General features: G+C 35.7%; 1 protein-coding gene across 4 annotated transcripts in view; it reads left to right on the forward strand.

Moving 5' to 3' along the window:
* LRRK2 (leucine rich repeat kinase 2) overlaps nt 1-19,280 on the forward strand; it is a 144,859-nt gene that overhangs the window by 29,523 nt on the left and 96,056 nt on the right. For all 4 annotated transcript variants that reach the window (XR_008511898.2, XM_054527124.2, XM_054527122.2 and 1 more), the window contains exons 12-14: nt 2,514-2,643; nt 4,917-5,041; nt 9,212-9,324. Coding sequence is in view for 3 of the 4 variants with exons in the window: in XM_054527124.2 (XP_054383099.1) it covers nt 2,514-2,643; nt 4,917-5,041; nt 9,212-9,324 (368 nt within the window). In the remaining variant the exon portion in view is untranslated. The remainder of the gene's footprint in view (nt 1-2,513; nt 2,644-4,916; nt 5,042-9,211; nt 9,325-19,280) is intronic.

Below are 19,280 nucleotides of genomic sequence, written 5' to 3' on the forward strand. Positions count from 1 at the left end.
GAGTCCACCCTGATGTCTTTGTTCAGTTTTCTGCTCTTTCTAGTTCCTTACTTCTTTGTTCTTGATCACCTGTCAGGTAAAATGTCCTCAGATCCTTTTGTATTGTCTTTGGAGTTCTGCCTTAATAAAGCATGAAGAACTTGAGTAGCTTGTTCATCAACTTTCTTGGGCAGTTTCTCATTGAAAGACACTTGGGAACCTTTGGGTGTGCAGAGCTGAGCATGACTTTTTTTTTTTTTTTTAGAAAAAATGGCTACATTGGCGGGCAGAAGAACTGGGTCCTTGGAACCATGGAGGTCCCAAGGTTGCATACATTTTGTGTGACATTTTTCCTATTCAATTAATTAACTAATATTTATTGAGCTCCCAAGTGTCTACTGTCTGTAGGCACTTGGGATACATTCGTTAAGTAAAAATCCCAGGCTCATGGAGTTTAAACTGTAGTAGGGAAGATAATAAGATTAACTAAAATATGTAATATTTGAGGCAGTTAAGAATAAAAAATGAAGGAAAGAAGGAGAATATGATATGTTAGACATCAGAGGAGATAAAATTGTGAATAGACAGCCAGGAAAGAAGGTGACTATTGAGTAAGACCTTCAGGGCGTTGCATATTGTTTTTTGCCTCTGAAAGCCGTTAATTTCCTGTTAAAATGGAGTGGATGAGATCAAGAGTGTTATGTAGATAGCTGGTAAATGCGATAGCGTGTAAAATGTTCTATAAAGTCTAAGGTGAATTTATGATGAAATTTCTTCTCCTAGGCTTATTGCTTGCAATTTTCAAATCACACATTGGGTTACCGTCTAGGATAGTGATTCTTAAAGTGTGGTTCCAGGACCAACAGCATTTGCTGGGGGAACTTGATAAACAATGTAAATTCAAGGGCCCCATACAGACCTTCTCAATCATAAACCTTGGAGTTGAGACCCAGCAATCCATGTTTTAACAAGCTCTCCAGGTGATTCTGATGTACACTAAAGTTTGAGAACCACTGACCTAGTGTCGTTTTTGTCTTTTAAAGTGTCTTCTTGGCTAGAAGCTAGCCACTTTGGGAAAGGTTATTACAACTTCTGATGTGATTGAGCAAATTAACCAACTCTTTATTGTATCTTAATGTGTGATATTCTGAATGTGTTTAAAAGGTATGAGTTTTTCAGGCTCTGGCAGTATTTTAGAATGTGTATGTGATTTCTATTTATTTCCATGTTTTGTCCTATCTTCTTAAGATAGACTACTTATTTTAAAAGCAGTACTTAAGTTAAAACTTTTTATGTTTCTTTTTCTGCCACTTTCAAAGTGTTGAATCACAGTGTGTAATGTTGGAACTGATATTTTTATAGAGGCTTCAAGACAACTGATATTTATGTGGAAACTTAAAGACGATAGATTTATGTTTAGTGAAGGAAGTTTATTACAAAGAGGAAAATTGGCCAGTTGTGGTGGCTCATGCCTGTAATCCCAGCACTTTGGGAGGCCAAGGCAGGAGGATTGCTTGAGCTCAGGAGTTCAAGACCAGGCTGGGCAACATAGTGAGATCTCCTCTCTACAAAATATTAACAAAAATTAGCCAGGCATGGTGGCACACTTGTAGTCCCTGTTATTTGGAGGCTGAGACAGGAGGATCACTTGAGGCCAGGAGGTTAAGACTGCAGTGAGCTATGATCATGCTACTGCGCTCCAGCCTTGGCAACAGAGAGAGATGCTGTCACAAAAAGCAACAACAACAAAAAAAGAGGAAAATTATTCCTTAATCATTATTGCTGGAATATAGTTACTTTCCACAAATAGTGAAATACCAGTTGTAAAGCATATCTATATGTTTCCTAGACTTTGGCATTACTTTGTGAAAATAACTGTAATTACTTATGTTCTGTGTAAATGCTTTCCATTCCTTTGTATATGATGGCATATATAGAAATTATAATGTTTGTAAAGTCCGCTGGGATAAATGGACAAAGCAGCTGAAGGCTGAAAGCAACCAAGCCTGTTACAGCCCCTTCATTCCCCATACTCCCAAAAAGCTGAGTGAATGGTCAATACCTCCACATGCTTCTAACTCATTCCTAGCCCACCAGTGTCTAGCATATCTGGTTAGTCTTAGCTTTATATAAGTGCAGTTATTTGTGAACTTGTTTTAAGTATTGGAATAAAATTTAACTTTCATTCTTATTTTGGAGACCACTATTTAAACAGATTTCTTTTTTCCTGCAAAAACACTCCTTTCACAATGGACAGAGACATGGTGATTACATTAAAACCATCTACTCTATGAATAAAAATGTTAAAACCAAAATCCCAACAAAGGGTTAATAAAGGCAAAAAAAAATTGGAAATGACATGTGTTTTAAAGAAATAAACATGAATTATCTTTAAGCTGTCAATGAACTATAAATTATGTGTGCTCTTGTATATGCTTTCCTGTAAATTTGGTCTATATTAATATTCTAAAGCTTATGGTAAAATTATGAAAATATGCTTTCATATCTATAAGTAACATTTTAAAAATTCTCAGTTAATTTCAGAAAAATACTGTTATCAAAAGGAATACACCTGAATGTTTTGGAGTTAATGCAGAAGCATATACATTCTCCTGAAGTGGCTGAAAGTGGCTGTAAAATGCTAAATCATCTTTTTGAAGGAAGGTAATATAGATTCATTAACTTGTACAGAATATATCATATTGGGCCAGGTAGAATATCAATATTTCAAGCATATTTCTAACAATGAAAAGAAAAAGAAAAACATAAAACACTTGAAAATTGAAGCATTTTGCAATGTAATCTCGTGTCACTAGTACCATAGACTTACTTTATCTGAACACTGAAAGGAATGGCAAGATTGTGGAAACATGTTGAAGGTTTGCTTTTGAACCTGATGCTTGATGTTGACTATATTTTGAAAAGTGGTAATTGTATAGCACATAGCATACAGCAGTTTTTCTAATTATTGTGTGTGTGAAAGTTATAAAAGATAAAATCAGGATATGGCTAAATTTTGCTCTTTCGCAACGAATATATTATTCCTTCATCTGAATGAACTCTGTCTTCTCTTCCTGCTTTCAATCCTTAGTTAGGGAAAATTTTAACTACATCTAGTCCAAGTGCAAAGATGTTAAGATTATATAGCTGCGGGTTAGTGGCACAACAGAGACCAGATCCTTTGATCTATGTGTGGATGGTGGTGGGGCAGGGTGGGATGAGGTGGGGGTGAGGGGTGGTAGGTGTGGGCAGAACTTGTGGCTTAAAAGAAACACCTGTTTAAAAGACTAAAAATGAATAATATGCGGAAGGTGCCTACTGTAGAATAGGCTCCGTGCCTTTTTGCATTTTGTTAAGCCAAAAAATATGATGTAAATTTGGCATTGTCTGAGTAAATTTCAAACAAAAAGAGGCTATATAGAAAACTCTCATGTGTAAAAAAAATAATTGGCACAGAAGTTGCAGTAAAAACTAATTTTGTTCCTGGCTTTGCCACTAATTTGAGCCAACTGTTTCATCTCTAAAACTTCACGTTCCTCATTGGTAAAGAGGAATGATAATAACAACCTTGAAAGTTGTAAGCTTAGAATGTAAGGATTAAATAAATTAATTTTTACAAAGGGATTAGGATAATGCCTGCTGCATTTTAAGCACTCAACAAATTGTATCTATTGTTGTTATACTGTTATTAAGTGTGAATAAATGAAGTGCATATAGCATGAAATGTAGCATAACTGCAGACTTGTAAGAAGTAGGGTTACACTGTTTTTAACATCAGGCTAACTAATCTATGTTTATATATCTCTCTAAGCTGTATTTCTCTTATTTAAGTGTTGTTTTTGAACACTGAGATGAAAAGTTTATCTTCAATGTTGATTTTAATGGTGCCAGAAGTGTGAAAACCTTTACAAATGAGGCAAAAACACAGCGGAATAAACTCCAGTCTAGGATTCTGTAGATTCTGGGCAAGGCATTTAATGTTTCTGGCTGCATGCTGTTACGTAAAATGTGTACAGTTGCAGTCCTGGAGATTCCGCATTGCCTCTGACAGTGTGTCTGCCCCTACAGAACTCATGTTAGTTGAGAGACTGATAAGTAAACAGATTATTATAATACAGTCTCAGAATGCAGTGGCAGTAGTGTGTAAAAGACGCAATGGTAAGAGCAGAGTGGACGCAGCTGGGGTTACCCAAGGAGGGGAGGCTCCAACGGAGGGATGTGTTTAATCTGGGACTTTAAGTTGGAAAAGAAGGAACGTATCTCAGTGTCCACAGAACCATGCAAAGTGAGAACATGGTTCTGATATGCACAAGTTTCAGTTAACAAGCAAAGCAAGGATTGACTGTATTAAAGTTCATAGTACCTACTGCATTCTAGTCAAGTGACATTTGCTCATATGTAAAAGAAAGAATACCTTAAATACCTTAGAGAAACCAAGACTGTAAAACAAATTAAAAATAATTAAAAATACCATATAAGAAGTCCAGTGATGTTAATCTGGAAGAGGAAGGTTCGTGTCATGTAAAGAGGCCTTGTCTTGGGGTCAAACAAGTTTGGGTACCAGCCTTGTCTCTGTCACTTTCTAGTGATAAGACCTGAATATTTAACCTCTATCTGTCTAAGTTCTTCATGTAGAAAATGGGGATAATAACACCTGCCTGTTGGGATTGTTGTCATTGACCCATCCTAGGTCAGAAGGATGTTGTTAGTTTTATGAAATGAAATAATTCCCGGGTTACTATGAATTCTATCTTATGAGTTCAAAGTTTAGACAATTAAAATTATGTATTGTTATACTACTGATTTCAAATGCATTTTCATATAGTCTTTCCCGATAAAATATATTGGTTCTGTCCTCCTGTACTTATTTCAGTTTGGTATTTATACCATTGAATCAGATCGGTCTTTCAATAAACATGCCAATTTTATATCCCCAGCAACACTTCCCTGGATATAATGGCAGCAGTGGTCCCCAAAATAATAACAGTTATGAAACATCATGAGACATCATTACCAGTGCAGCTGGAGGCGCTTCGAGCTATTTTACATTTTATAGTGCCTGGTAAGTTACATAGCTGATTGTGGGAAGAGATAACAATTTAAATGGATTTTCTATTTTTCATGAAATAGCAATATTCTAGGCAAATATTAAAAGACTAGTTTCTGTCAACTAAATGTAAATCTTTCTGTTAAACCAAAAAGAGGTTAAATATGATGCAGAAGAGTCACTTAGATTAATTTTTGTAAGAAAACAATATGAAATTCAGTAATTTATTTATACAAAGTAACTACAATGTAAAATGTGGAGCTTTTATTTTTAAGGAGGGTGTTCATCTCTGATAATTCTTTTCTATTTTTGTTGCCATGACCTGAGTTCAAGCTTTTTTTCTCTTGTTTGAATTATACTATTAGCTAATTTTCATACCTGTTCTCTTCATTCATTTCCATCCTTTTCTTACTCTATGATTGAATTAATCTTTCTCCAATGTGGCTTGTACTCATTTACCTCAATGGCTTCCACCCTCCACCACCCTTAATTCTTACTTAAATCTGTTATCACCTTATTTGTTCTCCAAAGCCCCTTTAAAACACCTATGTCTCTATTCATTCAACACATTTATTAAGTGCTTCTTATGTTCTAAGCACTGTGATGCTGTTAAAGTTTGAAAGATGAATTGGAAAAAAGCACAACTGTATTATTATAGGAGCTTAGAGGTAGATGGAAGTGTAAATAGTTAATTAACAGGCAGTGTGAGAGAGGCCATGATAGGTGTATATAGAAAAGGCTTTGAGAATATTGATGGAGGCACAAATCATTTCTTCAAAGGAGTAGGACAGAGATTGTAATATTTGAGGTTGAAGGGTAAATAGAGCTGACCTGGTAGAAAGGCCAAGGAGGACGTTTCAAGCAGAAGAAAGTGCACATGGTCGGGGGTGAGTGAGGCATGGAGGATAAGGAGAGGAGTGCTTGGGGATGAGTGTGCAAGGAAAGGCTGAGGCCCAAAGAAAAGGGCCTTGAATGCAGTGCTAAAAAATTTATGCCTTTTAAAAATGGAAGCCAATCCAAGTTTATTAAAAGTGTTTACAGATTGTAGTGTCACACCGAAGTTTGCAACTAAAGACAATAGCATTGCGGTGCAGAGGATGATAGACAGGGAGAGAGACTAGATACAAGGAAATTGGGTTGGAGGTCCATGGTAGTCAAGTGAGACCTGGGGAAGGGACCTAGCAATGGAAACACAGATGAGAGGGCAGATTGGACAGATGTTTGGGAGATCTGTTTGATGTGACATCATGATCCGTAAGTATGAGGGATGATACTTTGTTCTGTGAAGTTCCCAATCTTTTGAAGTCATTTTTGCTTTGTTCTTTTAAAATGAGATCTTCCTAAATCTATCATTTTCTCTAGTTATATAGATATTTTGTTTCTCTGTATAAGAGTATTACTCGATATAAAAGTTTTTTCAAGGACAGAGCTTTCTTCAGTCATTTTTTTCCAGGCCCCGCAGTCCTCTGGTGGCTATTCCATCAGTATTACAAAAATTGAATCATGGTATCCTATTCATAGTTTCAGCTTAGTTTTGAGACATAATGTAACAGATGTAATTTTACTTGAAAATATTATTGCATGTTTTATTGAATTTTATTTTTAGATTGTAATTAAAAACAATAAAAAATGCCTTTTGATTATCCTTAAAGTTGACAGCCTTATTCTTTTGAGGGAGGTTTTGAATTTTAAAGACAACCAAAGGACACTCAAAAACCGTTTCTGTTAGTTAATAAAATAATACTCTTTTAGTCCAAAAGCAAGTTTTGAGTACAGTATTGCTTTTCTTTTATTGTTCTTAAACTGACCCTGAAGCAAAATTGTTAGTCAACAATCAATCAGATGTATTATGGGTGCCCTTGAAAATAATCACTTGAGGACTGTACTTTCTGTAAAAAAATACATTTTATAAGCATATCAGTATGTAAGTACATTCTTCTAGTAGGTAAAGGCTTAATCATTTACTCTATGCTAACATATTATACTACCACATTACACCATACTGTACTGTAACCTACGTAATGTACCATGCTGTGCAGTACCGTATCATTCTAGGTATCAACAAGTAACTATGGTAGCAATACTCCAGTAGTTTCGAGGTTGAATATGATTCTGGTTTGAACATGTTAAGTTGAGGTTCTTATAAGATACCTAGGTGTACATGTATTCATTTATTAACTAGATTATATTCAGGTTTTTTAGTGGCAAAGATGTACATTATGGCAAATGTGTATCATTTAGGGTCCAATTAAGGATAGCATATTGCATCTAGTGTGTATATGTTAAGTTTCTTTCAATCTATTACTGTGCTTTTTCTCTTCTACTTTATAACAACTTGTTGAAGGCATTGAGCTGGTTGCTTTAAGAAAATAATAATAAAGACCCAGTTACTTTAATAAAATATCATTTGACTTGTTTCTTGAGTTACTGCTAGTTTTAGAGGACATAATGTGAAATCCTTTAAGAAGGAATATAGGCAAATTGGGAAGTGTGTAGAGGAGAGTGATTAGGGAGATAAAAGCACATCAAAAAGAGCAATAAGAGGAACTGAGATTGTTTTATTTGAAGAAGAGATGACTCAAGGGGATATGAAACTATTCAAATCTACTCACTTATAACCAGTGACAGTAATAATACCAAACAAATATGGAGGACTTAAAAAGTATTAGGCATTGTTTGAAGTATTTTAAGTATATTAACTCTTTTAATTCTCACAGCACTCCATGAGGCAGATATTATTATTATTATTTTGGAATTGTATGGACGACAAAACGGAGGCATAGAATTGTAGAGATTTTTAAGGTCAGGCCTGATATAACAGCACCAGAGTAGGCTGACTCCAGAGTAGGCATTTTAAAATAAATATTTGTGCAACAATCTTGTCCTGAACAACTGTTGTATTTAAAGCACTATGTCTAGAATCCTTAAGGTCTCGGGAGATGATGAGGTTATGGATGCTGCTCTCAAAAAAATTTACAGTCCACACAACCTAAAGGACTGTTATGTAGAAAGGAAATTATATCCATTTGAATAGTAGGACCTCAAGTGATAGAACAAAGACTGGAGAAGAAATTTACAGGAATGTTCATTTGGTCTTAATATAAGGAAGATGTTTAATAAGACCCATTACATGTAGCATGATGTTTTTACTACTCAAACAGGCCAGTTTTAGTGGTCACATCTTCTTAAGCCGTAATAGGCAGCCTCAGAAGTTAGTGTGGTCTTGGTCACTGGAAATGATACACAGACAGTTTAAGGGACTTGCCCCAGACCACACGGCTGCAGTGAATGTCAGAACCTCTTTGAGTACATTTTAAAATAAGGACTGAAAATTGGAGGAGGGTGGTTATCAAGGCTGCCTTCTTTACCATAGTATTCCCAGCATTAACAAAATCCTTGGCATGTAATTGGAATTCAAATGCTTCTTAAATAAATGAAAAGCCTGCTGTAGCCAGCTTATAGTTTGTATTAATGCACATTATTAAAGTGGAAGATTATAAATGATTATTTATTAGTAGTTATGTCTATAATCTTAGGTTTGGAAAACATTATTCATTCATAATAATTTTACTTATATGTTATATTACCACATTTTTGACTTGTAGTGTTTTTAGCATAGTTCAGCTACAGTGTAGCTTAATAAGGAATATGATTTTTTAAAATAACAATGCTATTATATAGCCTTTACAGAACTTCTAAAAAATGACATGTTCTCTACCACCTTAATACTGAAACTCAAATCTTATTTTTTGCCACGATTATTCCAGCTACTCTTTTTTTGTCTACATTTCATTTCTGACCTTTTTATGTTGTAGTCCAAATAACTCTGAGCTTTTCTCAAGTTGTCCATTGTTGCATTAAAAATCTTCCAGCATCTTAAAGCACAGCTTACTCACACAAAAAAGTGATTGTTTGCTACAGAAAATTTCTTCACCATCATAATTTTTTGCTACTTCAAATTCAGTAAGCATTCTTACACATTATATTTAGTTTATATTCAGTGATGAACTATTTTTATAGATTCCTTAAAATTTCTGGTTATTTCTTTGATAAGGAAACGTACTAGAAAAAAGTACAACACATATATTGTGAGATTAATTATGACAATTTCTAGAAAGTAACAGTCTGTTCAACTCCAATGTTTATAAGAAAATTATTTATTTATTTATTTATCTGTGCATTTAGGCATGCCAGAAGAATCCAGGGAGGATACAGAATCTCATCGTAAGCTAAATATGGTTAAAAAACAGTGTTTCAAGAATGATATTCACAAACTGGTCCTAGCAGCTTTGAACAGGGTATGTCGAATATAAGTTTTCTGCCTTTATACTATTAACTAAATTATTAAATTTGGAGAACTAGGGGGGCTTTTTCAGTCCAAGTTTTCTGTTCTCCGTTTACTATGATAGGAGGAAGTCATGTGGTTAGAGACATAAGATGACAGTGGGGATGTGGGAAGTGAAAAAATATGTACTAAGCTAAGTCCAGCTAAGTGTATTATCAATTATAGATGTTGGCAAGATTCTTTTGATTGCCAGTAACATAAATCCACTCTAGTTTGCTCAACCAGAAAGAGAACCAAAGAGCCAGATATGCAACTAGACCTTATGAGTCATGCCAGGTACTATGGCTGCTGTTTTCTCTTTCTGTCCTCTGGCTACTTGTCTTTCTTTTCTGGTCTCATAGTATATGATTTAGCCCATGAAGACATACTAGGGTTAACAGTAAAGTCTTCGGCTGGGCACGGTGGCCCACACCTGTAATTCCAGCACTTTGGGAGGCCGAGGCAGGTGGATCACGAGGTCAGGAGTTCGAGACCAACCTGGCCAACGTGGTGAAAACCTGTCTCTACTAAAAATACAAAAATTAACTGGGCATGGTGGCGTGTGCCTGTAATCCCAACTACTCGGGAAGCTGAGGCAGGAGAATCGCTTGAACCCAGGAGGCAGAGGTTGCAGTGAGCTGAGATCACACCGCTGCACTCCAGCTTGGGTGACAGAGTGAGATTTCGTCTCAAAACAAAAACAAACAAACAAAAACAGTAGAGTCTTCTTTGATTCCTTATGCTCCTTTTCATTGTTCTCCGGAGAAATAACCTCTGAAATGATTTGGTATACATTGTTTCCAATTTTTAGCATTTACATATCTTTGTTCCTACATTATAATTAAAGTATCAATAAATCATACTGAGTATGAAAAAGAGAAGAAGAGAATTACATTTAAATTGTGTAATGCAAAAAGTATTGGTGGAATTAAGAAGTTTTGGCAATTTTGCATAAGATGAATTGGTTCTTTATTAAAGATGTTAAGAATAAAGACATGATTAGTGTGGACATTTTTATAAAAGGAGGAGCCTATTTAAAGTAATTAATGGAAATGATTCCATGTGATTTGATATACTTTGATAAATGTCATAAATTAATTAAAGTAGCTTCGAGAGAGATCTCCCTTAAAAATTCATTTTAAATTGAACTTTATAATGTCACTCACTGCCTATAATATATTTGAGTCATTTATACCCAAACTTTAATACAATCCTTGAGTATGGCAAGAATTTATGTTGTAATGGGTTAAATTTATCTTGAGAAATATGTGTTGAAAATAAGTATATGGAAGGAAGGGGTTAGGCATTTAGAAGATAAATAAATATGCTTTGTACCCTTCTCTCCTGAATCTCATAAGCCGGTTGTTGATGGCTGTTGTGAAACCATGGTTCTTTTCTTTAAACAAGACACACACAGCAGAGAAGATGCAGCATCGAGTAATTTATTGCAAAAGAAAAAGAATATTTTGCAAGTTAAGTGAGGAATAGACACTTATACCCTGACAGAATTCAGAGTGGGCTTGCTAGTAAGGATGAGACAGCATAGACTGGCATCAGGAAGACTCCCTTTTTGGGAGTTGTACATGATTTTTCATAAGTGGGTGGGAAGAAATGTTACTAGTAAGCATATTCTGGGTGGTCCTCTGAGTGCACATGTGCAGTAGCTGTACATGCTTGTTCATATATCACATGTCTCATAAGTATCTGAAATTTCCACCCAGGGGTGTGTGTTTTACTATTACAATGAGCAAAGGGTCAGTCTGAGGACAAGGAAAATCAAAATGTGTTTGCTCCCCACGCTACCTGACTTCAAACTATACTACAAGGCTACAGTAACCAAAACAGCATGGTACTGGTACCAAAACAGAGATATAGACCAATGGAACAGAACAGAGCCCTCAGAAATAATGCAGCTTATCTACAACCATCTGATCTTTGACAAACCTGACAAAAACAAGAAATGGGCAGAGGATTCCCTATTTAATAAATGGTGCTGGGAAAACTGGCTAGCCATGTGTAGAAAGCTGAAACTGGATCCCTTCCTTACACCTTATACAAAAATTAATTCAAGATGGTTTAAAGACTTAAATGTTAGGCCTAAAACCATAAAAACCCTAGAAGAAAACCTAGGCAATACCATTCAGGACATAGGCATGGACAAGGACTTCATGTCTAAAACACCAAAAGCAATGGCAACAAAAGCCAAAATTGACAAATGGGATCTAATTAAACTAAAGAGCTTCTGCACAGCAAAAGAAACTACCATCAGACTGAACAGGCAACCTACAAAATGGGAGAAAATTTTTGCAATCTGCTCATCTGACAAAGGGCTAATATCCAGAATCTACAATGAACTCCAACAAATTTACAAGAAAAAAACAACCCTATCAAAAAGTGGGCGAAGGATATGAACAGACACTTCTCAAAAGAAGACATTTATGCAGCCAAAAGACAGATGAAAAAATGCTCATCATCACTGGCCATCAGAGAAATGCAAATCAAAACCACAATGAGATACCATCTCACACCAGATAGAATGGCAATCATTAAAAAGTCAGGAAACAACAGGTGCTGGAGAGGATGTGGAGAAATAGGAACACTTTTACACTGTTGGTGGGACTGTAAACTAGTTCAACCATTGTGGAAGTCAGTGTGGCGGTTCCTCAGGGATCTAGAACTAGAAATAGCATTTGACCCAGCCATCCCATTACTGGGTATATACCCAAAGGACTGTAAATCATGCTGCTATAAAGACACATGCACACGTATGTTTATTGCGGCACTATTCACAATAGCAAAGACTTGGAACCAACTCAAATGTCCAGCAATGATAGACTGGATTAAGAAAATGTGGCACATATACACCATGGAATACTATGCAGCCATAAAAAATGATGAGTTCATGTCCTTTGTAGGGAGATGGATGAAGCTGAAAACCATCGTTCTCAGTAAACTATCGCAAGGACAAAAAACTAAACACCACATGTTCTCACTCATAGGTGGGAATTGAACAATGAGAACACATGGACACATCACCCTCCGGGGCCTGTTGTGGGGTGGGAGGAGTGGGGAGGGATAGCATTTGGAGATATACCTAAGGCTAAATGACGAGTTACTGGGTGTAGCACACCAACATGGCACATGTATACATGTGTAACTAACCTGCACGTTGTGCACATGTACCCTAAAACTTAAAGTGTAATTAAAAAAAAATGTGCATGCTTCCTACAGGGGCAATTCCCTACTGGAGATAGCTTTGCTTAAATGAGCTGGACTACAATGCAAATGCTGAAACTTATTATGTTGACAGTAAGATTGCCACAGTTGCCGCGTTCTGAGGACATGGTTACTTCCTTTTAATACCTATCCTGCCTCATTGTGAGAGGAATAACAACTGTGCATAAAACCAGTTGTTCTACATGAGCGCTTAGGAGGGATACCAGCATTGAGCATAGTCTAAGTACATAGAGGAGGGAACAGTTAATTTTATTCCTGGTGAGTGTTGGTGAAAAGTGGAAGCGGTACCAAAACAGCCATATAGATAACTGGTTCCAGTTAGCCAACGTTCTCTAAAGTTATTAGAGAAGCCTAAGTGAGTGTAACCTCAGCAGTCAGGAGCCAAGAGAGCAGGTAAGTGCTGTGATGTGGAGAAAATCACTTTGTTCCATCTGAGAAGAAATGGTTGAGCACTGCTTTTCCCCCATTCCAGTACTTCGGTAATGACGCACAGCCTTTCACTCAGCACTGATTATCGATAGGGGTGGGGAGTTAAGGTATGGGGAAACACAAGTAACAATATTTTATTTCAAAAACCTCTCCACTGTAATTCCCCTAATCCTTCATCATGGTTGAGGAAAATGGCTCTAAAAGATGACAGCGATTACTGTAGCTCCAAAATTCTGTGATTGCATGTCTTACTCTGAATAGTAATTACAAAGCATCAGAGGTTTTAGGTCCAAATATTGCAGACACAATAAAATGAATTACATTTTAATACATCTAAACTTGGAGAGCAGAGTTCCAAATAAGGTAGAACTTGAGATTCAACTCTGATTTATAAAGCAGAGACTAAGAAGAGTATTTATAAAGCGAATCCATGTTTGGATACATAAAAGTGCAATAAAATTCAAGCTGAAGTTAAAATCTGTCTAGAACAGCGATGTTCCATTTATGCCTGATCCTTTTAGCTTTTCCACAGATGAAGACTTTGTCACCTGTTCCAGAGAGATATATTTGTTCATTATTGTTTCCAGAGAGCAAAGCAGGAAATAAACTCTACACATTTTGGCTGCATCTGTGTTTTATATGCGGTGACACTCCTGTACTCTTCAGTGAGGAAATCCAGTAAAGTAAAACCAGTCTTCTGATGAAATGGGCACAAATCAAAGAACTTGTGAGCTTCACAAAAACCTTGAAGCAAAATATATTCAGCTTGAAGCAAAATATACTCAGCTTAAATATTGAATATATTATTTCAGTAGTCAAAAACAGAGCTCATCTGAAAAAGCAACAACAATAATGACAACAACAAATTGCATATAAGTAAAATTTAAAAAAGGTTTACAGGATGAATATAGAGAAAACTATGAAGCTTAGGGGTAGAGAGGAGTAGTTGAATATATGAAAAGATACATCTTTTTTGATGAAGGACTGAATTTTTAAAAATAAAATTGGTCTATGTTTATGAACCATTAGTAAAAATAACAATAGCATTTTCTGGAACTAAGTAAGCTAGTGTAAAATTTGTATGAAAAAATTAATACATATGAGTAATCAGGAGAATTTTAAAAGAGTGTTAATTCATATGGCCTAACTCCAAAAGATAATCAAATGTATTATACAATTTTAGTAATTATAATGGTGTGATACTGGCACTAGGGGAGACAGATCAGTGCCACAGAAGGGTGGCTCAGGAAATAGACTCAAATAAAAATTTGTAATGTTATGATATTCCTCGACTGCTGGGAGGAAAATAGATTACTCAGTTACTTGTGTTGGAACAACTAACTCTTCAGCCATTTGGGAAAAGCAAAGGAAGCTGAATATTTATCTTACTCCTTTTGCCAAAACAAATTACAAATGGATGAGATTTAAAGTCTATAATGAAATTGGTATATGTACATATTAAAAGTTTCAACTATAATTGTTATTAACGTAAATGACAACGAACCACCTTGTTGGAGGGAAATTTGGTAATATCTATCAAAATTAAAATGCCATGTTTTCTGATCAGCAATTTCATTCTAAGAATTTTTAATGTAGATATACTTGCTCATGTACAGAAAGATTATTAGACATGAATGTTCACTGTGGCATGATTCGTAATTAAAAATGTGGCAACAAAATAAATGCTTACGTGGTAATCATTCATGCTGTTTGACAAATATTTTTATTTCTCCACCTTCTGGTGATTCTGGCATAGTATTTAGTAGTTAGGTTGAAGCATGTGACTAATTTTGGTCAGGGAGTTGTAAATGGAGGGAATAGCTGGTGAGGCATCTTGCAGAATACTGTCTCAGGTACGATGACCTTCAGTGTTTAAGATAGTAGTTGCTCCATCAGTAGAGGTCCCTGAGGGACTACAACAAGCAGAGTCCCCTCCTGACCTGCAACACATATGTAGCATGAGCAATAATGGAACTTATTATTTTTGCACCCTATAAAATTTTGAGAGCTGTTACTGCAGCTTAATTTAATCTTTCCTGACAATACAATACCTATCAATAGAGACTAATCAGATAAATTATACCATTTCCAAATTATATCATCCTACGTAAATGTTAAAAAACAATGAGGTGAGATTCCTAACGTGCTGCTATGGAAAAATCTTCAATTTTCTATGTGTACGCATGTATTTCCCAGGTATTCGTTTTTTCCTTCCTGTATGTTGGCACATTATGCACACTTTTGGATGAAATTAATATATTTCCACCGCTTTATGTCCTCTCCCTCGCTTTTATCACCCAATTGTAGCAAAGTATATGTTTGCTTTTATAGCTTTAGCTATATAAAATTTTCTAATAGCTAAGTTTGTGGTTCCTGGAATTAAGATATCTGAATTTAAATCTGACACTGCTACCTACAGACTATGCACCCTGGACAAGTACTTAATGTCTTGGTTTTGTTATGTATAAAATGGAGATAATAACTGATTTTTCACTTAGAGTTATTGAAGATTTTATAAGATAATTCATGCAAAAGTGTCAATATAATGCTTGGCACATAGTATGCGCTCAATAAATGTTAATGTTATTACTATTATATTTAAAAGTATCTTTTGACCCCTGGCTATAGAAGATGAGGAAATCAGAGTATTTGCACTTCTAATATCTCCTATTTTCCCACCTACTTTTGTTCAATAAATTAACTCCACATTGGCAGGGTAGATAATGCTTATATTCAGCTTTCTAAGTTTGTGTTTATCTTACTCCTGCCATTATTTGGAATCAGTCTTCATCTCAAGTCCTTTTGTTCCTGTTTTTCCACTCATCTTTTAGTTGTCTGAATTTCTTTAGAAAAGTTTAATTCCCTGAATATTTAATGTTTATATTTTGTTGTTGTTGTTTTTGCCTTTATATCTGGACTCTTAAAAAAAGTTTTGTTGGTTGTAAAATGTTGTTTTTTTTTTTCCTTGAAGTGTTTGTAGGCATTTCACTGTGTTCTAGTACTGAATGTCTTAGTGGAGAAGTCTGATGCCAGCTTCATTTGTTTCTTACTGTTAAGTGCTTGGATATTTTTGCCTGGTGCTGAAAGGATTTTTTCTGTTGAAATCCATCCACTTTATTAGGGTATATCTCAATGTTAGTCCTGGGATATGGTATCCTCATTCTAGCTATACATTCAACTTTTTTCCTGGAAAATTTTCTTGAGTTGCATCTTTATATACATATACATACACAAATACATATACATATACATGGTAAAGATATTAAGGATAAAGATAGATGCTTTATAAATACCAATTTGATATAATTTTGGCATGAAAAAAGCCTGTGGTGCATTCTGAGTTTGGGAGTAGAACTGGATATACTTACTTATTATTATTGTTTTTAATACAAAAATGGAGACAGGGTCTCACTATGTTGCCCAGGCTGGTCTCAAACTCCTTGACTCAAGCAATCCTGCCTCGACCTCCCAAAGTGCTGAGATTACAAATGTGAGCCACCATGACGAGCCTAAATATCTACATTTTTCTCTTTCATTATTTTAGCTCTCTTCTTTGGGGCTATCAGTCATATGATGTTGGATCTCTTTTGCCTTAATCTTTTAATTTTTCAAAGACTAATCCAGAGACCACTATTTATCACCATGCCACTTACTCATAGACAAGGGACATCATTCCACACATTTAGCTTATTTATCAAAATCAGAGATGGGATTTATAAAAGAAAAAGGATAAAGGGAGAAAACAAAACACAAATTATCTGGGAATGTGAGTCTGTTTTCCTTTCTTTTGCTAATCTACTTACCTAGTAGCTAGGAAAGAGGCCAGCATGAGTATTTTTCCATTGAGCTGGCTAGCTCACTCATTAGAGAAACCATTTCAATATTTATGGATTCTCTGAAAAAAACTTGGAGAGTAAAAAAGCATAGGTGGTAGGATGCTGCCATCCTTCTGTTGGCATCTCCAGAGTTTCACTTGAAATACACCTCCTAAGTAGACACTAGTAAATTGATTTTAATCCCTATCTGAGCACCAATGCAATACATTACTATTTCAAGATGGAGCGTTAGATAACTAAAGGAAATTCTATTGTGGGCTTGTAAATATCATGATAGTCATACCTATATAATACATATATGTATATATAAATATTAATTTTTAAACATTTACTTAGCTATTAAAAATCAAATGCTCATATTTAAAGTTATCGGTTTATTAATGCACCATCACATGTTATCATGTGATACTCTGAATTCTCTTTTTGCATAGACATATCAGAGATTACCTGCTGCAAGTCATTAGTCATCATTAACCTGGACTGAAATGGTTAGAGCCTAGGGGAGTTCCAGGTAAAAGGACCAGTAATGAGTAGAAGCTTGTTAGATGTAGAGATGTTGAGGACAGAGATAGGTGCTTTATAAATATCAATTTGATATAATTTTAGCATAAAAATAAGCCTATGATGCGCTTTGAGCTTGGGAGTAGAAGTGGATACGTAATTTACAGGGCGTAGTGTAAAATGGAAATGCACACTCCTTGTTTGAAAATTATTAACGATTTTACAAGGGTGACAACAGAGCATTGAAGCAAGTGCTCTGTGAGCATGAAGCCATGTGTGATTGTACACATACACACCTGTGAAGCTGGCCTTGCTGCCAAACAGGAATGCTGGTACTATTAATCAAACAGAAAGTTCAGGTAGCATGATGCCTCCAGCTTTGTTCTTTTGGCTTAGGATTGACTTGGCGATGCGGGCTCTTTTTTGGTTCCATATGAACTTGAAAGTAGTTTTTTCCAATTCTGTGAAGAAAGTCATTGGTAGCTTGATGGGGATGGCATTGAATCTATGGGCAGTATGGCCATTTTCATGACATTGATTCTTCCTACCCATGAGCATGGAATGTTCTTCCATTTGTTTGTATCCTCTTTTATTTCATTGAGCAGTGGTTTGTAGTTCTCCTTGAATAGGTCCTTCACGTCCCTTGTAAGTTGGATTTCTAAGTATTTTATTCTCTTTGAAGCAGTTGTGAATGGGATGTTCACTCATGATTTGGCTCTCTGTCTGTCTGTTATTGGTGTATAAGAATGCTTGTGATTTTTGTACATTGATTTTGTATCCTGAGACTTTGCTGAATTTGCTTATCAGCTTAAGGAAATTTTGGGCTGAGACAATGGGGTTTTCTAGATATACAATCATGTCATCTGCAAACAGGGACAATTTGACTTCCTCTTTTCCTAATTGAATACCCTTTATTTCCTTCTCCTGCCTAATTGCCCTGGCCAGAACTTCCAACACTATGTTGAATAGGTGTGGTGAGAGAGGGCATCCCTGTCTTGTGCCAGTTTTCAAAGGGAATGCTTCCAGTTTTTGTCCATTCAGTATGCTATTGGCTGTGGGTTTGTCATAGATAGCTCTTATTATTTTGAGATATGTCCCATCAATACCTAATTTATTGAGAGTTTTTAGCATGAAGGGTTGACTTCAAACTTATTGAGAGTTTTTAGCATGAAGGGTTGACTTTAGCATGAAGACCTGTCTTCAAACTATACTACAAGGTTACAGTAACCAAAACAGCATGGTACTGGTACCAAAACAGAGATATAGATCAATGGAACAGAACAGAGCCCTCAGAAATAACGCCACATATCTACAACTATCTGATCTTTGAGAAACCTGAGAAAAACAAGCAATGGGCAAAGGATTCCCTATTTAATAAATGGTGCTGGGAAAACTGGCTAGCCATATGTAGAAAGCTGAAACTGGATCCCTTCCTTACACCTTATACAAAAATTAATTCAAGATGGATTAAAAGACTTAAACGTTAGACTGAAAACCATAAAAACCCTAGAAGAAAACCTAGGCATTACCATTCACGACATAGGCATGGGCAAGGACTTCATGTCTAAAACACCAAAAGCAATGGCAACAAAAGCCAAAATTGACAAATGGGATCTAATTAAACTAAAGAGCTTCTGCACAGCAAAAGAAACTACCATCAGACTGAACAGGCAACCTACAAAATGGGAGAAAATTTTCGCAACCTACTCATCTGACAAAGGGCTAATATCCAGAATCTACAATGAACTCAAACAAATTTACAAGAAAAAAACAAACAACCCCATCAAAAAGTGGGCAAAGGATATGAACAGACACTTCTCAAAAGAAGACATTTATGCAGCCAAAAGACAGATGAAAAAATGCTCATCATCACTGGCCGTCAGAGAAATGCAAATCAAAACCACAATGAGATACCATCTCACAGCAG

The sequence above is a fragment of the Pongo abelii genome, chromosome 10, assembly GCF_028885655.2.
Source record: "Pongo abelii isolate AG06213 chromosome 10, NHGRI_mPonAbe1-v2.0_pri, whole genome shotgun sequence".
Classification (NCBI taxonomy): domain Eukaryota; kingdom Metazoa; phylum Chordata; class Mammalia; order Primates; family Hominidae; genus Pongo; species Pongo abelii.